Source organism: Ziziphus jujuba, chromosome 2 (genome assembly GCF_031755915.1).
Source record: "Ziziphus jujuba cultivar Dongzao chromosome 2, ASM3175591v1".
Lineage (NCBI taxonomy): Eukaryota > Viridiplantae > Streptophyta > Magnoliopsida > Rosales > Rhamnaceae > Ziziphus > Ziziphus jujuba.
In genome coordinates, this window is record NC_083380.1 from 24,911,187 (window position 1) to 24,930,977 (window position 19,791).

The 19,791-nt window shown below is 29.7% G+C and overlaps 1 protein-coding gene and 1 long non-coding RNA gene across 2 annotated transcripts; both read left to right on the plus strand.

Annotated features, from left to right (window-relative positions):
• Window positions 1–2,902: 2,902 nt before the first annotated feature.
• LOC125422317 (uncharacterized) lies at window positions 2,903–3,476 on the plus strand. Its single transcript, XM_048473352.2, has one exon. It carries the CDS (start codon window positions 3,000–3,002, stop codon window positions 3,294–3,296), a length of 297 nt encoding a protein of 98 aa, XP_048329309.2. The 5' UTR covers window positions 2,903–2,999; the 3' UTR covers window positions 3,297–3,476.
• A 2,643-nt stretch (window positions 3,477–6,119) lies between these two features.
• Window positions 6,120–11,195, plus strand: LOC107419155 (uncharacterized). Its single transcript, XR_007240818.2, has 3 exons — window positions 6,120–6,189; window positions 6,396–6,918; window positions 11,044–11,195. It is a non-coding gene; the product is annotated as an uncharacterized LOC107419155 (long non-coding RNA).
• The last annotated feature ends 8,596 nt before the right edge of the window (window positions 11,196–19,791 follow it).

Genomic DNA, 19,791 nt, shown 5'->3' on the forward strand with positions numbered 1-19,791 from the left:
TTTTGGGTTGTAGAAGAATCAACCTCAACATAATCTGTCTATGAAACTTTATGTAACATTACAAAACAGATTGACGGACGAAGAAGCCCTTTTTAGATTAAAGGAAAAAAAAAAAAAAAAAACTTATATAACCATTGTGTAAAACTTAATTTGACTAAGACTGCAGTAGATGTGCTACCAAATTGAGTGGTTGAAATATTGTCCAATTTCCTAATGCTGTTCATGTTTAAATTTTTTATCCAATATTCCATCTTTTGCTTCTGAAGGAAAAGCTTTGTTCTGTGACTGTATAGATGTTTAAGATTTGACTACAATAATCACATAACCAAGAGAAGTTAATGACTGATAATCTCAGTATGAACTTCATTTGTTCCTATTTTAATAATCTCATTGAGACTGAAAATATAGTGAAAGTATATTACCAAAGAAGATGATAATTCACAATAAAGTGAAAAAAATAAAAATAAAAAGAAAAATTTAAGTTCATATCCACCAATAAGAAACTTGATCCTCTCGTGAGATTGAATTACAATTAGCATATGAAACAGAGAGGTACTTTCAAGGAAACAAGAAAAAAAATTTAAAGTTCATATATTCTTTCTATTTCATTCAATTTCTAATCAATCTATTCTTGCTTAAAAGAGAACAAGAAAAAAAATATCAACAAATTCGTCAGCCTGTTTAAAGTAAATATTTAGTATATAAGAATTATCAATAAATAAACAAAACCTATGCTTCAATTCATGAGGAGATATCACTTTACAATGAAAATTTTTAATGGGAAGAAAAGCAGGAAATGTATAACTGCATGTTACCAGACTTTGTTTACTTCTTGCGCTATTGCATAGCTCAACAATTTTGAAACATGGTTGAATTCTTTAAATCCTCAACTCGATTTCTGCTAGACATAATCAATTTTGAATTTGTTCAAATATGCAAAACCCCTGGAAACTTATGTAATTATTGACTTAATATAATTAACATAATTACGCATTCGGGTCATAAAAGTTCATTGTAACAGAAAGTATTTTAGTCACAAACAAATATTGAAATTTGATAATTTACTTAATTAATATATGAACGTCTTACCGATGAAGGTGTTTCAACTCAAACCCCTTTTAGCACTTCAATCTAATATACACATTAAGATTATAGCAATCTAATAGCTAGAAATATTATTATTATTATTATTATTATTATTATTATTATTATTATTATTATAAAGAAAAAAAATTGTGGAAGTAATATAACAAAAGTTATCATATGCATGACAAAACACGAAAATAAATAAATAAATAAATGAAAGAAAACCTCTCTAAGTTAGGTTCTTAAACGTCAAAACAAAATACGTATAAGAATAACTTAAACTAGGATTAAATCAATTGATGAAAGTGCTTGTACTTGACCCTATATTATCCTGTCTATTAATTCCTGAAAACTCTTGTTTTGTCACTCCAGTTGACTGACAGTTGCTTGCTGCTAATCAGCCATAACCTCTATGTCCTTGATCTACTCTTCAAGGTCCAACTGCCTTCAGTCTACATGTGGTTGAGAAAAAGATGGCTCTGGTTTAATATCAAAATCGAGCACTTAATGTTTATTTTTCATTTATTAATCAATTGTGGTATTTTTGCACCTCCTAAATCATACAAAATTACACTTAGGAATCTCAGTTTTTGCTTCATGTGTTGCTCATATGATAACAATATGAAAAAAGTTAACGGTAAAAAGAAAAAAAAAGGGTGTAACAGTAAAACCAGAAATGAAATTCAATAGGCACTATGTCAAATTGTGTATAGTTTATAATTTATTGAAGCCTATTCTTCATAAGGACAATTCTAACCCTTTTTAATTCAAATATACAAAAAAAAAAAAAAAAATTACAAAGACCAACCACAAATATTTTTTTTTTTTGGTTATTTATTACTACCCATTACTGTATTTGTCTTAAAAAATTATAACTGAAATGATAATTATGTCGCTCGAAAAAAATATAAAAATAGAACGATAAATAGATCATTTGTATATATAAACAAGTAAAATAAAAGTTAAAATTGTTATTTAAATCAAACAAAAAACTAAACTATAATTTGACTACTAAAAACAAGCTAAAATAATCGACAAGGTACTGATTAAGTTGATAACAAACTATAACGCTAAAAAAATTTCAAGTTAAAAGAGTTATTATTGGGAAAGGATATATCTATTAATACTTTAAGAGAACATAAATAACCGTGAGAGATTATAGTGAAACATGATGTTAAAATTTTAAAAATTTGTGAAAAAAATAAATTTCAAACTTCAGTGGCAAAGTAATATTTTTTTTTTCCCAATACTTTTGGTTTAAGAGATCAAAAATAATCCACACACCCAAAAAAAACAAAAACAAAAAAAAAAAAAGAAAAAGAAAAAGCCTACCAGAGCAATAAGGGAAAATTGTTATGTTCCTTAAAATAGATGGGGAAAAAAAAATGATATAAGTCGAATACCAGTTGAAATTTATTTAAACAATATTAAATAAAAAAAATGATAAGACTAAAATTTTTTGAATTTTCATATAAGTTTTTTGTTTTTTTATCACTTAACAATAATATCTCCTTATAATTAGAATAATTTTCTCTTTTCCATTTTAATATCTCAAATTATGAATTTCCAAACAATGGACATCTGGATTATTAGCTTGTCTCAACCTTTTTTACAAAACAATTTTATCTTCTAAATATATATGACATTATTAATATATATATATATATATATATATATAAATCCTTTTTTAAAAATTGTTTTTCGAGTTAATTTACCAAAATATCGAAATTACAACTTATTTTCCTAATAAAATTGATAAATGGAAAAAAAAAAATTTTAAAAAAATAAAATCCATATTCTCCTCCCTGTTATATGGAAAAGGCTTCTACGAGGCAATTGAAGCTCAATAGCTTGAAAACCCCCAAAACCTCCCCAAGAACCGAGTTTCGTCTTTTTATCTTTTTCCTTCTTCCATGGCGTCAGCAGCTGGAGCAACAGCACCAACGAGAGCGGAGGTCCTGGCGCTCTTCCGTTCTCTACTGCGAACGGCACGTCGTTTCAGCGACTACAACATCAGAGAGTACACGAAGCGCCGTACCATCGATGCGTTCCGGCATAACCAGAATCTCTCCGACGCTGCTTCCGTTTCCACAGCATATTCCGACGGCAAGACCCAGTTGGAGATTGCCCAGAGGCAGGCCGTCGTTTACCAGCTTTATGCTCCCAAAATCAGGAGCGTCATGGACATCAAACCCATCCTTCGTTCCTGAAAACCATCCAATCAAATTTCCCACCGCGAGATTGACATTTCGGGTACCGCTTCTTGTTATTCTTGATTGGGTTTCGGATTTTTCCGTTTTGTTTTCTATGTAATTTTAAAGAGAAATTGAGGATTGCTTACAGTTTGTACTCATAAATAATTTATAATTTAATGCTAATTTATTTACCCATTTGGTGTTTTTTTGTTTTTTGCTTTTAATTTTTTAAGTAATGATAATTTATCAGGACAAAGTGCTGAGAGCTTGTCTAGTGGTTTAGATTTGATTGCTAAACTTGTTAAATAGTTGGGGTCTTGAATATGGACTAGAAATAAAGCAACTCATTTTCTATTTCTAATCTGAAACCATCATTTGGCGGATGGCCCTTGAAGAGTTTCGTCTCAAACAGAGGTGTTTTCTGCAATCTAATTTTGATGGTTGTATACAATTTTGGTTCAAAGAGGCTAATGGTTTTCCCTACCCTCATTGACACCGAGGCCCAAGAGGTTAAATTCCATGGATTACATATGATGTAATTATAAGGGCCAAAACTTATTATTTTATTGATTGAAAGTTAGACGAGGAAAATGAGATGACAGACATGGAATCTCATATTGATGTGAACTTTTTTATTGGTAGTCTGTTTTAGGAATGATTCAGCATGTGCGTATAAGTTCCTAAAGCACATTTCATAAACTTTAGAATGAGTGATTCCAGTTTTAGGGATCTATAGCATAGTTGGTATAAATAATTTATTTAAGTAATGATGGTTTGTTCTGTTGCTTATAGTTTATGCATAAAATCTTAGAGATTGACACACTGTGATTTGCTTTCCTACATGTAACCAGATGTTTGATATTGGCTTAACACATTGTCATCTGTTGTGTTGTGGATTCTATGTGTGTGGATCCATTATATTGTCTGCATTTGTTTTTCTTCATGGATGCCTTTGACTTTTTATGGCTTTGTGTTTTGACACTTTTGTGGTTTGCATTTTGTTGCATTCCTGTTTCCCTAGCCGCTGGTTGTCTGTTGTAGTCTACTTTTAACTGATGGAGCTTTGTTTCTGGTTTTATGGTTATGTTATTCATTTCCTTAGACTTGGTGTATGTTGAGTTCTCTGTTTCTTTTTTGTTTAAGAGAAAGATTTTCTATTCAATGTTTTAAAAGCCTGCTTTCGCTTAAATCTTATTCTAATGATGTCTTCTCTGTTTTATGTTTTTTATATTGTGACTAGATTGCTAGTATTTTTACTATTTTTGTGCACAGTAATTTTTATTGTGACTAGATTGCTAGTATTTTTACTATTTTTGTGCACAGTAATTTTACTTTTCTGGTGTTTGTATTTTCTTGTTCTTCATGGTTATGTCTTTGATTCCCTATTCTTTGTGTTTATGTGCATTTTTTTGTATTCATCATCTTACTGTGATTCTTGCTTTGGATTTTGTTTGTTTTCCTAGTAACTTTTTTATCTGCATTTTGATTCTTGGATCTATGCCCGCCTTCAACACCCATTTCTCCATCCTATAAATAAATATATGGGATCAAAAACTATAATGAATGAATTAAGTATACTTCAGGAGTGATAGTTCTTCTCTCAGCCGCTGGCTGGTGAAGGAAGAATAGCGTATTTTGAGTCCCCCAGCCTCTGTTTTATGTTTTTTTTATATTTTGACTGGATCGCTAATGTTTTCTGGATTGTAAGTTTTTCCTTTTCTAGTGTTTGTGTTTTGTTGTTCTTCATGGGGATGCCTTTTGATTCCCCATTCTTTATGTCGTGTGGTTTTTTGTATTAATCATCTTGTTATCACTCTTGCTTTCTGCTGTAGTTTGCTTTCATTTTTTTGTTTCTTTGAGCTTGGTTTGTGAAGTGTCTTTAGCTATTACTTCAGTCTTTTTTTATTTTATTTTTTTCTTTTTTACCTCTTGTACTTTGTGATTTCATGGAAGTCTTTTCTGTGTTATGATTTGCATCTTGTGACTGATTCCTATTATTTTAATATTTTTGTGCATTGTAATGATTGCTTTTCTAGTATTTCTGTTATTTTGTTCTGCATGGGGATGTCTTTTGATTATGACTTCCTATACTTTGTGTTTGTGTGCACTTTTTGCTCTTTTCTTGTAGTTTGTTAATTTGTACTTTGTTTATCTACATTTTGATTCTCTGATCTTGGTTTATGAAGCGTGTAGCTATTTCTTTAAATTTTTAATTTGTAATTATTATTATTGTTATTACTACTTTTTTGTATTTTTAGTTGGTTACCTTTTGACTCTTTGAGCTTTGTATTTTGAGTTTTATAGTTTGCATTATGTTGTATTCCCAGTCCCCTTCTTACTGGTATTGATCTTTGTTTTTATGGTTTCGTGTTTACCTTTATTTATACAGTTATACTTATTGTATTTTGAGGTTCCCATTTTGGTTTTCTTATGCATTATTTTTGTTCTTTATAATTTCCATGTTAAAAGAAAGCTGATTAAATAACATATGCATGCTCATTTGGAAAAAATAAAGAAATAATATATATATATATATATACACATATATATCCTTAGTAGAATGAAGAATTATTGGATTGTGCTCTGATTGAATGAAAAATCACACTCTGATATTATTGGATCAATAAGTAGATTAAAATCATGAGTCCTGACTACCTCTGATTCTTGTAACTATTTGACTAAAAGTTGTTTAGATTTTGTCTAAATCTCAAAAAGATCGAGTCTCAATTCCCAGTATTATTCTTTAAGGTCTTTTAGTTATAGTGTCAGCTAGATAGCTCCTGTTATTCTATTACTATTTTAGATGGAAACTTCATGATGCATTATTCACATCTCAGCATCAAGAGATGGAGGTGGATTATGCCACTAAAGTTGGGGCTGCATTTGGAAGACAGGAGCATTGGGTATGGTAGGTTAATTTTCTTTTTAGGCTTTTCTGCATTTTCTTACTTTTTCTCACAAATTTTTTTTCATCTGTTTTATTCTTTTTATTTAAAATTAATATTGTAGATTTCCTTATATTATCATTGGTTCTTTGTGATCTGTCCCTCCTGCCTCCCCAATCATTTTTTTTGAAATCGAAAAAACTAAAGGAACTTCTGATGTTCTTAACAGGCTGTGCAACTGATTCCTGCAAGTTATGGAGAAGCAAATGAGGTTTCTTCTTCGTTTGATGAAAGAAAGTCAAAATAGTTGCTCTGTTCCTTTGCTAATGGGTTCATTTTCTTGTTATTAACCAGTTTGGGAATCCCAGTATGTCCAGTTACCTTTTTATGCAATAAAATTACCATCTTGTTGGTAGTTGGTGAAATAAGTTTAAAGAAAAATGGTTGACATATATGCTTGCTTAGCGGAGTGAAAACAAAGTAATATTATTGCCTGTTATTTATAGTTAGAATATTTGCTTGTTGTACAATCATCTTCACTCTTGTCAAGTCACAAAATGGTTTTGAAATGGCTGTGCCCATTGCCATAGCAGCAAGACAACTTTCTAATCTTTTGAGCATATTCCATTCTTGGAAAGATGAAGGAGATATCTTAAGGCTTGTCAAATATCAATAGTTGGGAAATGCGCACAAAGGTAGCCGATGGTGTTCGCACACTTGTTGAAGAAGGATTTGCTGCAGTAAAGCAGAAGGTAAGTTGTTTCTGATAACATGCTATTTCTAATTGTCAGTGTGGTACTTATTTCACATTTTGGTTCTTTGCTCTTCCAATAAGTATTGAGCAAGTATTGAAGTCTGGATTTGTTAGAATTATTAATTTGTATCACGCGGTACTGTTCCTAAAAATTTACTAGTTAAGGGAAAAAAAAAATGTTGATATTAACAAAAACTTAAAATGGTATAAATTTGACTAATTTGTCGACAAAAATTTTGATATGAAAAGAGATAATTTTCTAGATAAGGAATAAAAAATGTTGATATTAATAAAAACTTAAATTGGTATAAATTTTACCAATTTGTCAACAAAAATTTTGATATGAGTTGAGATTTAACACATCGTGAGTTGCTTCCCTACTTGTGACTGGTTGTATGAGATTGAATTAACACATTAATATCTGTTGTAATTTGAGTTCCATATGCGTACATTGATTGCAATTATTTTTTTAGTTTTTTATTTTTTATTTTTAGTATTTGTTGTTTTTCACAACCTTTTGACTCTTTTGGCTTTGAGTTCTTAGATATTTGTGGTGTGAATATTTTTGTATTCAAGTGCCCTTGCTGCTGCTTGTGTGTTGTATTTTTCTTTTGACTCTTTGAGTTTATGGGTTTGTGCTTACCTTATTCGTACTATATATTAAGTGCTTTTTCTTTTCTTTTTTCCCCTTTTAATCTATTATATATATATATATATATATATGAGGAACTTCTTTTATTGGATGTTTTAAGACCCTTGGTTTTGTTTAAATCCTATTTCAATGATGTCTTCTTTTGTTTTTTTTTTTTTTTTTTTTTTTTTTTTTGAGCTTCTGACTTGATTGCTTGTATTTATAATATTTTGTGCACGGTAATTTTTACTTTTTCTAGTGTTTGTATTTTGTTCTTCTTGGGTATGCCTTTGGATTCTCCATTCTTTATGTTTATGTGTGTATACATATATATTTTGTATTGATCATCTATTGTGACCATTTCTTTCCTTTGTATTTATTTATTTATTTATTTATTTATTTTCGGTTGTAATATGTTGTTCTGTGTTTTGATTCTTTGAGCTTTGTTTGTGAAGTATGTGAAGCATTTTTTTGATTATATATATTTAATTTGTTACTGTTATTACTTTTTATTATCTTTTATTTTGAGTCTTCATTGATGTCTTCTGTTTGTTATGAATTTTATCTATCGCTGGTATTTTTACTAATTAATTTTGTGCATGGTAATTTGTACTTTTGTAGTGTTTGTGTTTTGTAGTTCTTCGTGGGAATGCCTTTCTATTCACCATTCTTTATGTTTGTGTATTTCTTACTGTAACCGTTGCTTTTTCCTGCTGGGGTTTGTTTTCTTTGTACTTGGCTGATCAGCTTTTTGATTCTTTTAGCTTGGTCTATGACTTGTGTAGCTAATCCTTTAGATTCTTTATGGATGTTTGTTCTGCGTTATGATTTTTATCTTGGGATTGGATTGCTAGTACTTTTACTAATTTTGTCTCAAAATTTTTGGTTTTATAGTGTTTGTGTTTTGTTGTTCTTCATGGAGGATGCATTTTGATCTTCCATTCTTTGTGCTTTGTGTTTTTTTTTTTTTTTTTTTTTTGGTATTCATTATCTTACTATGACCCCTACTGCTTCTACAGTTCTCTTTTTTGTTTGTCGATATGCATTTCAATTCTTTGAGCTTGGTTTTTGAATTGTGTATAGCTATTTCTTTAAATTTTTTAATGTTTTATATCTTGTATCGATTCAAGCTTGGTTCTTGTATGACTTTCGAATCTTTGAGTTTTCGTTTATTAAGGGTGTGCAGCATTGCTTTATATGTATTTTTCGTTTTTTTGTTTTGTTTTGTTTTGTTTTGTTTTGTGTTAGTTCTCTTGTCTGTATTAATTGTTAGTGTTATGTTTGTTTGTCTTCATAAATATCTGCCTTTCTAATTCTTTTGTTGGACTTTGAGTTTCTTGAAGTGTGTTTTTTTGTTGTTTCGATCCAATGGTCTAGATTATATTTAGCAAAACACACACATGATTTTATATATATATATATATATATATTTCACGCCATCACGTTGAACTGTCTTCTCCTTCCGTCTTTCCCTTCCCATCTCAAATCTCAGATTGTTTCCTGCAATTCCATTCATCTTCTCCTTCCTCCCTTGAAATAATAAAAAACTCCATTGCTACTATAATCAGATCTCAAAATCGGATTCCCACAATATGGATAAGGAGGTGTAAATCTCATAAAATTATAGGTGTCAATGCCTTGCCCTATTGAAACATTGGTCCATTTGTTCTTGTGTTTTATTCATCTTGGTAAAATCTATGTATCGAGTTGTGCTTGTGGTAGCCCATTTATTTACTGTCACGTGTTCGTGATCATGTGTTGATAAATTTTTTATTTATTTTAATTATTTGTTGATTAAAACTCATACATTAAAGTATATATAACAAATAATTTAAATTCATTACAATAAATTTATTTGATGATTTACTAGGCCATTTTTATTTACATTAAGGTGAAAAAAATATATATATTAAACGTCTCAAGAGACAAAAGCAGACAATTCATTAGCAAAGAATTAAATGGAAAAAAAAAATAATTCTAAATGTATATTGATAGCAAGTACTAACGGATAGCTGAGATATATTATACATATATTTAGGATGAAATAAGATTTTTAATATAATATATTTTTTCAACCCTTGGATTACTAAAATTATTAAGATTAAAATTACATTTATTAATTATAAAATCTTATCAAAGTAGGGTTTATTTTTCTTAAATAGGGATTTAATATATTATTGAGTTTATATTTGATCACTTTTCAAATTTTAAATTTTAGTTTGATGCAATTTAATGGTTATCAATGATGGATCTTACATTATTAATGATGTAATGTGAACCTAATTTGATTGTATATATATACACACACACACACACATATATATATATATATATAGTTTTGCTGAGAAAAGCGGCTCCTACTTACAAAATTATTCGTGCCTCAATGAGAATTAATGGGCTGTTTTAGTGTGAAAATTTCATGTTACTGAAACAGTGCTTTTGGCTCTCCTCCAAAATCCCTTCTCAAACAACCCCGATCAAAACATAGTTTGCCCTAAAATCCCCAATCTTCCTTTGACTCTGAATACTCGTGTTGCCCTGCTTCAGTACCAATTTGGTTTCAACCTCCTGTGCGAGGGATTATTTTCCAATTGGAAAAGCGCGATTGTGAGTTTCTATTCAGTTTGTCCTTCTTCAGCTCCAGCTCAGTTTCGACCTCCTTTGCGAAAGTGCATAGATTCATCAATAGGAAAAAGCGTGTTAACTAGTTTGGTTGAAGTTCATCGTATGTCCCAATTTGGTGCTCTTTTGATCATTTTATGAAATCAGTTCCTTATATTTCCCAAATTCCATTCGTTGAGCGTACTTGGTTGAAGTTTACTGTTTACCTTGATCACATGAAATACAATTATATTAAATGGCATTGAAAGAAAATGAAAAATGATGTTTGTCATTAATAATGACTGTTACCATTCTATGTGATATCAGATCTCACGTACGTGTGTGTATATATATATATATATATAAGTAAAAACAGTTTACATGATAGTGTGTCTCATATATATATAAAAACCATATAGATATTGGATCGACTGCCATATAGGAAAGTGACAATGAGAGAGATAACATATAATAGTACTCAAAGAAAATTGTCCAGCATTGTTGAGTTAATTGGTTATGTTGCCTGATTGTTTCGATTTAGGTGGGACTAGTATCCTATGTTAGGCTTTTTCCATGCTTGTCACTGCTTGGCTTTTAATCAAAGTCCTTCATTTCACTTTTAATGATCCATACGTATGCCATCTCTTATTCTACTCTTTCATAATTTTTTGATTTAATTAAATTGTTTTTTGCCATGTCATCAGTTTACCTAAGCAATAAAATATAAAAATGGAATAGAGATAGAAAGTACAATTTTTGTTGGAAAAAGTAAATTTTAATAACCATTTTTATTGCAAATTCGTTTCTTCCATGGCCATGGCCATGGCTTCACTTCATTTATGAAGCTTTAGTTTCAACTTTAAAAATTGATTAACCCACATCCAAATCTAGAATTGAAGCTTGGCTCGGGAACCAAGAATACGACAGCAACAAAATCTGTCAAGGATTTGATGGTTGAAGGACCTTTGTCCGATGATCACTTTGTGGAAGTAGAACCAAAGAGAAGAATAAAATGGTTGAGAAATTGATGGAAGAACTGGGGGAGGTTCCCCCCAAAAGGAAAAAAGAAAAAAGAAAAAAAGAAAAAAAGAAAAAAGAGAGAGAGGGAGAAGCCGGATCAAGATTTGAATCTTTGATCGGTTTGCATTTTCCTTTTTTAAAGATGATGGGTTTGCGTCTCTTTTGACTTCTAGACCTACTTTTGTACATGGGTTTCTATGTTTTTTTTTTCTCTTGGATCTGCTATTAGTCTAGGGAAAAAAAATAATAATAATAATAACTAAGTAATAGAAGAACAAGATCAAAATCTATTGATGACCTTGGAAAGGTTTTTTTTTTTAATTTTTTTATTTTTTCTAACTTGTCGAAGATCTTGTCGAAGATATCGGTTCATAGGTTCTCCCTGTTTCTTTTTTTTTTTTTCTTTTTTATTTATTTATTGGAAATTCTGTTGTTTAGAGATTGCCGAACTTTAGACGAGAAAAGGAAAAAATTCACTTGCGTAGCACATGAGTTGGGTTTTTATGATCATGTGCAAATCCTATGCTATTAAATGAGTTGTCGTTTGTTTTCGCCATTAGATGTGAAATGAAGGACCAAACAGAGAATCCTTGTCTATTTAGGTGGGCGAAATTGAAATGAAGTTGTTTCAAGGAAAAATTGTTCCTGATGTGAAACGCCAACCAAAAAAGGAAAAAAAAATAAAAAAACCCGATTTAGATTAGGAGGTTCTTGGTTTTGGATTTGATTTGCACTTTTTTATGGCGTAGTATGGAAGCTGTAGAAAGTGAGATTCAGAGATTTGTATGTAAAAACAGAGGAAGAGAGCCAAGCGATCATCATCATTAGGAACTATTCATAAGTGACAAAAATTGTTGTTTTACAATTTTGTAAGCGGGTGCCGCTTTTCTTAGCGAAATTGGTGCTTTACAATTTGTCTTCGTATCATTTCTTCTATATATATATATATATATATATATATATTAATTTTACAATGTAAACACCAAAAGCAGATGTTTTTTGAAGCGCGGCTTTACTGATGTGCATATATGTACACACACAGCAAAATCAACTTTTTTTTCAAAAAGTATTGACTTTTGAAGCTGTCCGTATATGGACAGGCCTGCACCATAAAATATTATATATATATATATATATATATATATATATATTTAATATGTGTGTATATAAAAGAAAATAATTGGTTAAATTTATTTGGGACTTAGCACCGGTGGTTATAGATTATACTTGAGATAAGTCCCTATAAAATTTTTCAAAATTAATCGTTAATGGAAAGATAATTAACGCAAAAAAGGGGAAATAAGATTTTTGGAGATATGGGATATATTTTATATAATATATATGGAGGGACATTTTATGATGCGCGTTCTCCGTCAATGTTTTTTGGAAAAAAAATTTCAATTTTGCTATGTATGTATACATAATGTACACAGCTTTCAAAAAGAATTGGTTTTTGGTACGGTCCGCATTGTAAAATTATTTTATATATGGATGTACCAGAATTTAATTATGGATCATTTTTCATAATTCACATTAATTATTGTCAACCATGAATTATTTTGTAAATGAAATTAATTGGCTCGGTTATAAACTATTTGTATTTATGCTTAGGAGATTATGAGTTGAGATACCGGGTAAAGGAAGGCCAATGGATTCAAGACATCAGGCGGGAAAAATATTATAAATGATACGTATATATGCATATATATACAACCTGAATTATTTTATGAGTTAAAAATTGTATTGAAAATTTATTATGACAAATTTAATTCAATACACCATTTCTTTGACAAAGGAAAGCCTCGATCGCAAATTCCAAAAAGTTCATACTTCATACCCCTTGAAATTTAACACAACCAGAAATTATTTTCACTTCGTACCCTCAAATTTATATATATATATATATATATATTATATTAAACCCAACACTAGACCTGAGTCAACAAATTCTCAAGGTCTCAAGTCCTAAAACCCCAGCCAATATTTTGTGACTAGGCGTGTGAGCCGTGGGAGAACCTCCGCCGCTGAAGGAAAGGGTAATATGCAGTTTTAATTAAATATTAAATATTTTCTTTTTTTCTTTTTTTTTTTTTCTTTGTTTCTTTCCTAGCTACGCATCAGTTCATGCATGCCAATATCCTTCCATCTTCTTCTTCGATATGTTTTTTTCCCCCCTAATATTCATCGATGATATACATAATTGACAGAAATTCATGAGATGGAGACCAGAATCAGTGATTCTTTCAATATTTTGTTCAGTTGGATTAATACTCGAACCTGGCTATACCACTAAACTGTCTCTTCAAAAACTATAGAATCTGCAATTTGGCAATGCCACTAGATTGTCTCCGCAACGACAATACAAATTAGTGATTTTCTCGACAAAGACTATGCAGTCAGAGATTTGGCTATGCCCAAAAATGATATAATCAGTGATTTTCCTGATGAAATTCTTTTGACTGTATTGCTTCTATTGCCATTGAAAGAAGCTGCATCAACTTGTGTTCTACTTGTGCCTATGAAAGCATGAGTTCGAGTTATGGAAAGGGAGGATTTTGGGTAGCTTGTTAATTAGGTGAATTATTCCCAAAAAAAAAAAAAATTCTCAAACGTATACACACACATACATATATATATATATATAGACCGGTTACAATAACGACCAGCTGTATGCAATATGCCAGGACCAAAAATATGCTGAAATTGAAAGCACTTGGATTTGCGCATCTGTCACGAACGGGCCAAATTAAAGCTTCCTTAGGTGTGGATTTTTGCCCAAAGCTTCCCTTCTTATTCGCGAGTTTCTCTTCCCTTCTCCTCTTCTCTTGCCCACACTTACCTTCCCATTCAAAAGGGCCATATTTACATATTAATTTTTATAATAAGAAGGTAGGTTTCATTAAGGTTATACTTAGTTTTTTTTTTTTTTTAATAGAAAAAAACATGTTGAAGTCTCTTTGCAGTGGGTAGAATTTACGGAGCTTCCCGCCGTTAAATGGTAAAAGAAAAAAAAAATGGAAACTCCTTAATTTTCTTCTTCTGCAACTAATTAATCCATAAGAATCTTTCCATCTCCTTTCCTCTTCACCTTCAACCTGAAACCTTAAAACCAAATTTATATCCAAACACAAGCCATAAAATAAAATTTGTATCCAAATAGAAGTTCTAGTCCAAAAAATCTTGATTTCTTCTTCTTCTTTTTATTTTTATTTTATTTTTTATTTTTTATAAACTAATCTGAGTATCTATATATATTTTGCTTTCTTTGGATGGGTAAGAGAATAGAGTGCGAGAGGTAAAGAGAGAGAGATCTAGGCAAATTTGAACTTATGGGTATGTGGAAAGAAGAAGAAAAGTCATGGTTATGTGAGAAGAAAGAAGAAGAAAGAAAAAGAGGAAGAGACAAATCCACACGTAAGGAAGCTTTAATCTGGCCCATTCGTGATAGATGAGCAAATCTAAAGGCTCCCAATTTCAACATGTTTTTTGTTCTGATATATTGCATATGATCAATCCTTATTGTAGCTGGTCTCTCTCTCTATACATATATATATATATATATATATATATATCAAACCCAAATTCTCAACTTCCATTCCATAAAAAAAAACATATTCTTAAATTCGTGACAAGTTTAAATAAAAGTCTCCCTGTTTGAAAATTTCCTTTGACTGAAAGTTTTCTCTGCATGGGGGTTTATCTCATGCCTTTGTGTGCATGAGTTTTCATCTCCTTCTGATTTGGTGAGGAGGTTTTTTCTTTCTTTAACAATTTTCCTTTCACCATGGATGAGGTTACCACTAGTTTCCAGAAACGGCTTCATTTAACTTCTGATGAAAGTGATACGTTGGCCATTCGTCGAGATCAACATATAGATACGGCTAACTTATAGCAGTATCTGATGGTGCAAGTTTATATAAAATCTTGTTTTAACAAACGTGCTTTTGTTGACATGGTGCATTCTTTGTGGGGGAATTCTTGTTCGGTCCTTTTCAAAGAGCTTAATGACACAACTTTTCTTTGTACTTTTGTACACATGAGAGACAAAGATCTTGTAATTTCTAGGGGGTCCTTGGCATTTTGAACCTATGCTAGTTCTAACTGAAGACGTCTCTGAGACAATTATCCCACGTTTAGTCTCCTTTCATAGAGCACTATTTTGGGTTCAAATACATAATGTCTGTCAGGATCCATCCAAGATCTTTCATCAGAACCCTAGATAAATCCTGATTCCAAGGAAACCCTATCGGACCTTCCAATGGAAAATCCGGCAGAACCTCCCTTAAGGGTTGGACTTACCACAATTTTTCTGCACTGAAACACACTTCTAAATGCACCACCTTATTCCTCCCACTTCACTACAAAATATTATTACAAATTTCAGCATTTCAAAAATTAACAGGGAACCAATGCACAATTAAATAAATAAACGTCCAAATAGTATACAGAGCGGTATCAGTACAATTGAATATGAAATTTAATACAATACAAGATAAAAAGAAATAACACAAGATAGAAAGGAAAGGAAAAGCCTCTTGGACTTTCGGCAACGAATCAAGACGTTGAGCCCGGCCCCGGACGATCAACATCGACTAATCTGGGCCTAAGGAAACGGAATTTAAACACGTGAAATGCTAATCATCTCAGTGAGTAACCCAATCTACTATACAATAATAATAATAATAAAATGGTAAATAACTTAGTTAATTGATTAATAAGAAATAAGTAAATAAATAATAGGTAGTTAAAAATAACATTTTCTCTCAAAACCCTCACGATTTACTCAATTAGAAAAGTTTCCTTTTTAAAACATTTTCGCAAAATCCAACATTTTATGCCCCAAAGATCTAGAAAATATTTAATTAATAATTTGCAAATAAAAGATAATAAATTAATAATCCAAAAATTTTACTGAGAAATAATTATAAAAAATAAGACTAATAATAAATATTAAATTGGAAATAAAATACTGTACACAAGTAATACGAAAACATAATAAAATTTACATTAACAAAAATGATCCAAGAGATATTTAAATAAATAAAATAAAACTAAATAATTAATAATAGAACTCAATTTAGATTACCAAAACAATTTAATTTATAAAAAAACTATTAAAAACATTTTAATTTAAATAAAATTCTAAAATATTGTATGATTAAAATCACGTCGTGAAAACCATCCTATGCACCCACTATATACTAGTGGCGCCAACAATATCCAGCATCCCAAACACCGCCAGACAGGAGGTTAAAGAGAGAAACCGACATACGGTCGCATGGTGTCCCACCGCACCGCGGCAAACAGGCGTCCCGGCCATGGAGAGGCGACTTACCCTCATCCGATGGCAACCACAGGACAACCTCATAATTACCTGTGCGCTACTCACACCCACCTGCGCACTCACCACATCCATCTGCGCGCTAATCATATCCATGCATAAAGAACACTAGTACGTATATGGTGCATCTAAAAATCATAAAATCAATATATTTATTTTCAAATCTCAAAATTTCATAAATACTACCAGGTTTATTCCATCCAATTAAACCCATAAATTTTCCACAATTCTTTTATAAATTGTCATCATAAATCCATCGCACAAATTTCATAAATTTCAAATCCATCAATTCAAATATACAAATTTTCTAATGGCATAAAGTCAGATCTTTAATATTCGAATGTGTAAATATTTTTAAAACATAATAATTCAAACCCATATCTTCCAGCGAATCCAGCAGAGTTTTCAGGGGGAGAAAGGTTTCTCTATGGGGAGAATCTATTCCAATGAATAGCGAATCCTTCTTCTACCATTTATCCAAATTGAAATCTCTGCGCATCAATGGCATTAAGGATCTCCAGCATCTACCGGATGGGTTCAAAAGACTCACTTCTCTTGAGAATCTGAGGATTGATAAGTGTTCAAAGTTGCAATCCTTATCTCCAAGTCTTCACCATCTCACCTAACTTAAAAAATTGAGAATTCAATGAAAAAATAAACCAAATAAACCAAATTATTTCTTATATGCTTTTTCACAGTTTCATGGAAAATATGTATATATGTATGATGAAACAAATGAGAAAGTTTAAAAGGGACCATTTTGTTAAAAAAAAATAATAATAAAAAGAAGAAAGAAAGAAAGAAAGAAAGGAGGACTTTTGAATGAATCCAAATGTGCGCAGTTTTTTTTTTTTTTTTTTTTTTTTTTTAAACTCTAATCATGTCTCCAATATTTTCTCATATTGATACATATGAGGAAAAGCAGGGAAAAGAAATTAATTTGGTAGCTGAGGACTTTGGAATGGATCCAAATGTGCTGTTATTTTTTTGTTTTTTTGTTTTTTTGTTTTTTTTTTTTTTACCTTGACTCTATTCTTGTCCCCATTATATTCTCATATTAATAGATATAAGTAAAAAAAGGGCGAAATTCATTTGGTCGATCCTTGATGATTGATGGACATATAGTATTTAAAATAATTTATATGAAAATTAATCTGCTCAATGGTTCAAATTTGGAAAGGCAAGTTATCTTTTATATTCACGAGATGTTTATATATTTATTTTTATATATATTTTTCCCTTAAGAAAAAAAAAAAAAACCAACAACAATCAAAAGAAAAAGGAATAGGAATGCATTTATTTCTATTTTGTTGCATTTTACTATTACTTATTTACACTTATCTGTGTATCAGTTTTAAGGAATAAAAACTAATGTCTTTCATTTATTTTCAATTTTCTGGTGATTTTTTTTAGATAAGCTAAATAGCTTACTATTTGTGCATTCTTAATTTTTGAATGTGATTATATGAAAACATTTAAGGCATAATTTTTTCAAGATTTATAAATCGATAAAAAGATAAGAGTAAAATAGTTTAAATTTTTAAGATAAAAAGTAATTTAATGTGATATCAAAATTTAAAATTCTAGATATTTAAATTGAATTGTATTTCACCTGTTTCAAACCATTGGTAAGGACCAACACGGTTTATAAATGAGAGAAAGGTTAAACAACAGTTAGATATGATATTAAGGGTTATATATATTTTGTATTTTTTGAACTATTATATCTTTTGCACTTTACCACTTAAAATTTAAAAGTGCTGTATTACCTTTTGAATTATTGTTTTCTAATCACTTTAATCTAATTATTCAATTTTAATAGATAAAGTTTATAAAATTAATTATACATAATTAATGTAACTCAATGAGAAATAATTTTATTTTATTTTATTTCATTTTTAACAAATGTCTGTGGTCTAATATATTTGAAAAATTGAAGTATTTTGCACTAAAGTGATAAAAAAATATACATATATAGTTGAGGTGGCAATATAATACTTCTTAAAATTTGGATGGTAAAGTGTAAAAAGTACAATAGTTTGGTAGGGAAAGTGTATGTAACTTTATTATTAAACCCATTTTCTCATGGTTTAAATTTTTAGAATTAACGATAACAATTAGTTAGTTTAACTTTTTATTTTTTATTTTTTGAAGTACTTACAACTTTTTTTTTTCCTAAAGTATTTTCTTTGTTTGGACAACAGAATGATTAGTAAGCTGGATACATTTTATCCTGAATCAAAATCTTAAAAAAAAAAAATGTAATAAAGGAAGTATCCAAAAATATTATTTCCTAACAAGATAATAATTAAATAAAATATAATGCTACTTTGCATGTTAAAATCCCAAATTAGTGTGCTCCTATATTTGGTTTATGGTAGAACTATTGATAAAATACCTTTAAATCTTAGATTCAATCGTGAAGAATATATATATACATATATATATATATATATTAAATTGTATTTTGCATGCATAAAATATAAATTTTTTTTTTTAATATACCTCTATGCAATATATATATATATATCTATATAGCCTAAGTTAATTTTATTTTGCATAAGCAGGCATTATACAAAATACATATGTATACTAGTTTTTATTATGTAAACTAAATTCTCTAATATATGGTTATCCTTTTTTCTAATATATGGTTATCTTTTTTTTTTTTTAACATTTTTTTGACGTCTTTATGCTTTTAATGTAATTGCTTTCAAAAAATACTTAAAAAAAAAATAAATTAAAAGGAACTTGAATATGTTAAATATGCTAGAATTAAGCAAATTGATTTGTCATTAAAAAATTAATTTTAAATTGACTATATGGATGTATATAGATAATATGTTAAATCGGAATACGTTGATAACTTTTAATTCGACGAGTCCGTAACTAAGATAATAAATCTGCTCTACTATATAGTTTGTCATCATATATAACCAATCATATATAACCAAAACAAAACATGTTGGATTCAATTTAAAATATACTATAATCTCTCATTAAAAGTAGAAAAGACAAAAGAAAGATCACAAATTATTTCTTATATGCTTTAGTAATTTTCATTATTGTTCTCTTTTTCAAGTTTTCGTTAAACCCAAGAAAGTTGAATTCACATGCTTCACCTTTAATACATTTTCTCTCTCCATATTTTCCACAAAACTTTATCCATCCTTATCCTACTTTCGCAAAGAGGTTCACTACCCCTGCATTGATAGGTACGTAAAGTCATATTTTTATTTATTTATTTATTTTTATTTTTATAATTAATTAGTTTACAT